The 7,049-nt window shown below is 58.6% G+C and overlaps 1 protein-coding gene across 1 annotated transcript in view; it reads left to right on the top strand.

Annotated features, from left to right (window-relative positions):
- Nucleotides 1-7,049, top strand: part of KCNN1 (potassium channel, calcium activated intermediate/small conductance subfamily N alpha, member 1) — a 20,529-nt gene that overhangs the window by 6,656 nt on the left and 6,824 nt on the right. The window contains exons 4-6 of the mRNA XM_012654130.1: nucleotides 2,182-2,323; nucleotides 4,828-4,938; nucleotides 5,510-5,637. Coding sequence (XP_012509584.1) covers nucleotides 2,182-2,323; nucleotides 4,828-4,938; nucleotides 5,510-5,637 — 381 coding nt within the window. The remainder of the gene's footprint in view (nucleotides 1-2,181; nucleotides 2,324-4,827; nucleotides 4,939-5,509; nucleotides 5,638-7,049) is intronic.

Raw genomic sequence — 7,049 nt, 5'->3', positions numbered from 1 at the left:
GTTTAACCAGCTTTCCTTCTCCCCTCTGCCCGCCCCGCCGGACTTTAGGGAAAACATGTGAGTCCCGCTCTCCACCCAGCTGTGTGCGCAGAGCTGCCACCGCCTCCATCCCGCCCGCCAGGAATTTAAGATTAGCTGCCGTGAGGGGAGGGACACAGGGAGGCCAGCCCCGGGACAGGATGGGCTCAGACTGCCAGCAAGGACAGGCCTGGGGGGTCAGGGCAGTCCCTGGGCTGAGGGAGGCAGGCTGCTGTCAGGCCGTGGCCCAGGTGGCCCACGGGGCATCTCCTCTGAGCCTCAGGAGCCTTGTCTCCGAAGGCGGGCGGGGCGTGGGGGATGAAGGAAGCGGGGGCTTCGCTCTAACCCGTGTGGGCAGCTGGCCCTGCGCTTGGGAGGCTTGGATGGGTCCTCCTGAGAGTGCAACAGGTCTAGAGTGAAGGAAAACTGGCCCGGACTTGAGAACCTCAGCCCATCCTACAGATGAGGGAACTGAGGCTCTGAGGGGGAAGAGACTTGGCTGGGGGCCTGATTTCTGGTCGTTTCCAGAGACGGGAGGGCCTGGCAGGGCGTGGGAGATTCCTTGTCTGCCTCGTGCCCAGCTGGGGGAGTCCCCAGAGGGGTCCCGGGGGATCCCTGGTTGGACCCCTGCTCCCGGCACCCTGTCCTTACCCTTCTCCTGTCCTCCCCCGCCGCCGCCGAGCCCGCGAGGCCTGTGTCTGGCTTGCGCGGGAAGGCCCAGCTCGGCCTGTGTGCACGGCCTGCCACCGGCACACGGGTCTCCTCGAGCCCCTCCCCACCCATCAGGGCAGGGTCAGGCCTGCGGCCAGGGGAGCAGGAGGGGGCCCCCTTCGAGGTCCGGGCCGGGTCATTGCAGGGCTCTGCCCCAGCTGGGGGTGGGGAACGGGGCAGGGCCGGCGGGCAGCCAATCCTAAATTCTGAGCCCCGCGACAGCGCTTGAAGCCCCCGCTCCTGCCTCGCTCCGCGCCCCCTGCCCGCATGCCTCCCCACTCCTGCTCCCGAGTGGCCCTGCGGCCCCCCGTAGCTCCTGCCAGGCCTGGGCTCACCCACCCACCTGCTAGGGGTGGGGCAGCCTGGGGCTCAGAGGCCTCAGTGTAAGGTGGGGTTCAGTCCCTGGGCCCCACCCAGCAAGCAGCCGAGAAGCCCAGACTGGAGGGGCCGGAATGACATCTGACCCCACAGGGCAGGGACCCCCAGATGGCCGATTTCAGGGCGGATCCCCTCTGCTCCCCTCCAGGCCCTACCCCCGCCCTGCCGTGGGCTCTCACCCGCTTCTCCGAAGCTCCCCCTATTCTGGCCAGGCCGGAGGTCCACCTCTGTGCCACCCCAGTTGGCCTATGACCTCGAACCCCCCAGGGGTGCTAGTGCTCTGCACGGTGGCCGGGGCTCAGACGCCCCGAGTGCTGGGCAGCAGAGGGCTGTCTGGAAGGGACGCACTCACCTCCCGAGCTGGACGCCAGGCCGGAGAGGGCCAGGCCCCCACGGGGCGTTTGGGGCAGGGGGCTGCGCAGGAATAGGTCCTCCAGCTGCCGCCAGGCCCAGAGGACCGACCCCTCGGCTGGTCTACCTAGCCTGGCCGGCCACAGGTAGAACCTCTTTGTAGACCCTGTGGCCGGGGTCCCAGGCCTGGCTGTGACCAGGACAAAGTTGTGACATTTCCGAAGCCTGGGGGCCTGTCCCCCTAGATACCAAAATATAGCCCCGGGCCTCTCCATAGTGCCAAAGCAGCTGCCCACTGGCGTTGGGGGCACTTGTGTTCCCCTCGATATGAAGTCCTGGGGTGCAGTCCCCCAGCCTCCTGTCTCCAAACAGTCTTCAGCACTGGCTGGGGAAGTTCTTCCTAGTGTCTGACCTGAATCCTCACCTCACTCCTTGCTGCTTCTGGCGCTGTGGCCGCCTGTCTCCCCATCTGTCTGTGTGTCTGTCTTTGAGAGGGGGATCGTGTGCTCCCTCAAGGTCAGAAGGGGTGCAGGGGGAGAGGGTATGTGTGCCCCGCGCCCCCAGAGGGACCAGGGGCTGCCCGGGCACCAAGCGCCCCCAGCTCGCCCGTGGCCACCCCGCCCCCACCCTGCAACGCAGCAGTCCCAGCCCTGGCCCGGGCTTGTGGTGGCGGCAGAGGGACCCTGTGGACTGACTGAGCCCCCCCACCCCGGCTCCCCTCAGGTACCACGACAAGCAGGAGGTGACCAGCAACTTCCTGGGGGCCATGTGGCTCATCTCCATCACCTTCCTGTCCATCGGCTACGGCGACATGGTGCCCCACACCTACTGCGGCAAGGGCGTGTGCCTGCTCACCGGCATCATGGTAAGGGCGAGGGCCTGTGCACACAGCCGGGGAGGCCCAGGTAGCCTCCTGCTCCACCAGCCCTTGCACACCCCCCGCTGACAGGGAGCTCACTCCCATGGTGAGAGCTGCATCACTCCTTGCCTCAGCCCCTCCCTCCCCAGCCCTGCTCCTTCCCTCTGATTCCCAGGGCAGCGGCACCCACATGTTTCCTGGGATGTCTCCTGTGGGCCTTCCAGCCCCAATATGCAGCCTACACGGTGCCTGGCAGCCAGACGCTGTGGTCCACTCTGAGTAGAGTGTCATCGTCGCTCCTTTATTCTCCGCAGCCCGGTTTACTCACAGCCCTGGGATCCAGGGCAAGGCAAGGGGAATGCTGTGGACACCCTGCCAATACCCTCTGGGCTGTGCCCTCCCCAAATCTCCTTCCTTGGCTGACTTTTGGGGTGCCCCCAAGTCTCCACAGTGTAAAGTTTGTCTCGCGTGACTCAGTGGGCCCAGGCAGCACCCCATCTCCCCCCAAGACCTGTCAAGTCTGCCGTCGGTGGATGTGGGCTTCCTTGGACGTCTGGTGCCTGCCCCTTCCAGAACCTTCTTTCTCTCCAAGCGTCTTTCATGCACACAAATGCTTGTTCCATGTTTTGGATTATGAGCCGTCGGATGCACAGGTCAAGAACTCCTCTCCCTGTCTGGCCTTCTTTAGTTTGCACTCCACCCCCACCCCAGTCAATAACACAGTGGGGCGGGGGGCAGAGGGGCATGGGCGCGTCCCTGTTCCTGACGCCTCCGCCACCAGGATGGGAGATCGGAGGTCATTCACAGAAAATCAGCAAACCCCAACGGGTTAAAAGAAACCAACTTGGTCCCATTCCCAGCGACGACCCTGCGCCACTGCCTGGAGTGTGTCCTTCCTTTTCTAAGCGCAGAGAGGCTTGTTAGTTCTTGCAAAAATATGAGGAACACTGTCCCTGCCATAGTTTTCTTTTTTCTTTTCAAGACAGGGTCTCGCTCTGTCACCCTGGGTAGAGTGCAGTGGCGTCATCATAGCTCACTGCAGCCTAGACTCCAGGGCTCAAGCGATCCTCCCGCCTCAGCCTCCCGAGTAGCTGGGACTATAAGTGTGCTCCATCATGCCTAGCTAATTTTTAAATTTTTTATAGAGACGGGGTCTTGCTGTGTTGTCCAGGCTGGTCTTGAACTCCTGGGCTCCAGCGATCCTCCTGCCTTATTCCTCCAAAGTGCTGGGATCACAGACGTGAGCCACCGCGCCTTGCCCCTGCCATAGTTTTCTTTGTGTCCCATGAGTACTCCCTGCTGGGGGACAGGCTGCCTTTCAGTGGCTCAGTCCAGCCCCCTTTGTAGCTGCACGAACACTGTCCCTGGTTGTCACCATCTCCAGAGGCCACCCTCCTGGAAAGGGCAGCTGCCCCAGGCAGGCAGGTCCCTCCCTCCCTCCCTCTCCATGCGTTGGCCAGCGTGGCTCCGTCCCCTCCACCTGGTCCTCTCTGGTCCTTCCGCCCCTCCTGTCCGGACTCTGCCAAGGGGCCACTCCCTCCTCTGGCCCCAGTCCCTCCCTCTCGTGGCCGAGCCGGCGCAGCCGTTTTTGGTTAAATGCTATCACAACACTCTCACTCACGTTATTTGGCTTTGTTCCATCCGAGAGCTGAAGATCTGAAACCTAAAGATTGACCCCAGCCCCCATGTCCCATGTGACAGGGACGGCCGTTACAAATGAACAAATGTCACCACCCAGATAAGATGACAACTCCAGACCCAGAGAGCCCCGCGCAGAATGGAAAAGCCATGTTCCCCGTCTGCGACGGGGCCGCTAGGTGGTGGCTCCTTCCGGAACACTAGTTCCTCTGTGTCCAGCCCGCGCTCCCACAGGAAGCGCTGCCGTGTGGAGCCGGCGTCCACGCTGTCCCTCGCTGCGTAGTATTCCACACGCAGGTCTCCGGCACGTCGCTTTGTCCCCGTCGACAGGGCTTTTCCTGAGAACAGCTTCCGGGCCCTCTCGAGCCCCTCGTCCTGGCCTGGAACCCGAGACACGGTTCCTCGGGGAGCACCCGCCTCCCCGACTCTCCCGGGGCCAATGGCGCCTGCTGGGTGTCCGAGGCTCACTGGCCGCCATTATTTCTCAGTGGCGCGTCCGGTCCCCCATTCCTGTCCGCAGTCGCCGAGACCCCTAAGCCTCGACGGGAATGCTTCCCAATGCTCCCACCGCTGCGGTCACCACCTCGACTGCGCCTGCACGTTTCTTGTCACTTTCTTATCTCCGAGCCTCAGTTTACCCCTCTCCCCAGCAGCGATAAGAATGGTCCTACCTCTCGGAGTTGTTGGGGGTCGGATGAGCTAATCTGTGAGACACGCTCGCTCTGCAGGAGTTTCGTGGATACGAAGCAAATGGGGTCGGGAGTCTGTGAGCTCGTCCGAGGGTAACGGGGAGGGTGAGATCAGGGCGGACTTCCTGGAGGAGAGAGCAACCTCGAGCAAGATGCTGATGTGCCCTTCCACCCTGCATGCAGGGAGCTGGTTGCACGGCGCTCGTAGTGGCCGTGGTGGCCCGGAAGCTGGAGCTCACCAAGGCTGAGAAGCACGTGCACAACTTCATGATGGACACTCAGCTCACCAAGCGGGTAAGGACCCCAGTTCCCGCTGTGGCCACTTCCCCCACTCGTCAGCAAGGGCAGATCCTCCCTGCCTTCCCCTGGACCCACTGGTCATCATACTACCCCATTCAAGACTGTCCTGGCTCTGCCACCCACGCGCCCATCTGTAAGCCGTGCACAGAGAGACGGGGCAATGACCGCAGGTGTCCGCCTGTGTACCCGGTCACATCCAGCTGCAGGCCACACAGCAAGAGGCGTGGGGCCAGCTCTTTGACCTCAGCAGGTTGACTACTCTGTGCCTCAGTTTCCCCACATTTAGAATGAGGGAGATGTTGGCATGTGCCCATTCACTGAGTTAACATTTGTGGGTGCACAGCAGCAGCGTGGCCCGCGGTGCGCGACGAAAATGTGTCAGGCACACGCACATACACACTGCACACACGTGGACGCGCAAGCATGACTCCCCTCCCCTTGTCTTACAGTCCAGGCACCTTAGAGAGGCAGGGGTTTCCAGAGGTTTCTAGAAGCTTCCAGAAGTTTCTAGAGCCTTCTGTGGGTTTGTGCCTACCCTGAGGAATTGTTCTTTTTCTGGCCCCAGGTAAAAAATGCCGCTGCTAACGTTCTCAGGGAGACGTGGCTCATCTACAAACACACCAGGCTGGTGAAGAAGCCAGACCAAGCCCGGGTTCGGAAACACCAGCGTAAGTTCCTCCAAGCCATCCATCAGTAAGTCCAGCACCTTTCCAGCTCACGTTTCTGTGTCTGCCCGGTGCGGAGCAGCCTTCGAAGCTCAGTGTGGCCTCGTCACGGCCCACCCCCCAGCCCCAGGCTGGGTGGTTGTTGACTGCAGCCTGCAGCTTCTGTGCTGAGCGGGATGGGAGGATCGTCAGAGGGAGGCAGTGATGGGCTCTGATGCGTCATAGATGCCACCCAGAGGAAGCGGCAGGAAGCCTATTTTATTCTCTGGAATAACCGAAATGATTTTTACCCTTTAGACTTTGAAGCAATTTCCCCTTTTTGCTTTGGCTGTCAGGAAGTTAAGAATTAAATTTGTGGCTTGATATAGGATCATGTGGGATAATTAGAAATTAACTTGATTTTCTTCATTGTTTCTTTTCCCAGAAAATTATTTAATATGTATTTAATATCCCTAGCTACTCATTGGAGTTATCTGGGGGTCTTTTATAAAATCCCATGGGCCACACCCAATACGAGTTACAGTCGAGTCTGAGATGCAGCCTGACCTGAAATTTAAGTTCCTCAGATGAGTCCAGTGTGTAGCAAAAGTTGGCAAACTTTTTCTGCAAGGGGCCAGATAGTAAATATTTCAGGCTTTATGGGCCAGACAGTCTGTGTTTCAACTACTTAATTCTGTGCTGTCATAGCAGGAAAGCAGTGGAGCTGAATGGGCATGGCCATGTTCCCATAAAACTTGATTTTCCAAGACAGGCAACCGGCTGAATTTGACCCACACTCCATAATATACCGATGACTGTGCTGCCCACTAGAATATCATGTGAGCAACTTACATAGCTTTAAATGTTCTTATAGCCACATTTTAAAAAAGTAAAAATAAAAAACCACAAGTGATATAAATTTTAACATATTTATTTAATCTAATATATTCAAAGTATTATTTAACATGTGAATAATATTTTAAAAATCATTAATGAGATATTTTTTAAAAACGTTTGTACTGGGCTGGGCGCAGTGGCTCACCCCCGTAATCCCAGCACTCTGGGAGGCTGAGGCAGGAGGATCGCTTGCGGTCAGGAGTTCAAGACCAGCCTGAGCAAGAGCAAGACCCCATCTCTACTAAAAATAGAAAAATTAGCTGGGCGTGGTGGTGTGCACCTATATATTCCCAGCTACTTGGGGGGCTGAGGCAGGAGGATTGCTTGAGCCCAGGAGTCTGAGGCTGCAGTGAGCTGTGATGATGCCACTGCACTCTAGTCTGGGTGACAGAGGGAGACCCTGTCTCAAAAAAAAAAATGTTTGTACTAAATCATCAAAGTCCAGTGTATATTTTATACTTACAGCATGTTTTTATTTAGACTTCAGCCACATTTCAAGTGCTCAGTAGCCGTATATGGGACTGTGGGGCAGAGCCCAGTCTAGAATTTAAACAGCTGGAAGTG

The sequence above is a fragment of the Propithecus coquereli genome, unplaced genomic scaffold (assembly GCF_000956105.1).
Source record: "Propithecus coquereli isolate 6110/MARCELLA unplaced genomic scaffold, Pcoq_1.0 Scaffold438, whole genome shotgun sequence".
Lineage (NCBI taxonomy): Eukaryota > Metazoa > Chordata > Mammalia > Primates > Indriidae > Propithecus > Propithecus coquereli.
The sequence above is the reverse complement of the archived record's forward strand: the minus strand, read 5'-3'. Positions and strand labels throughout refer to the sequence as shown.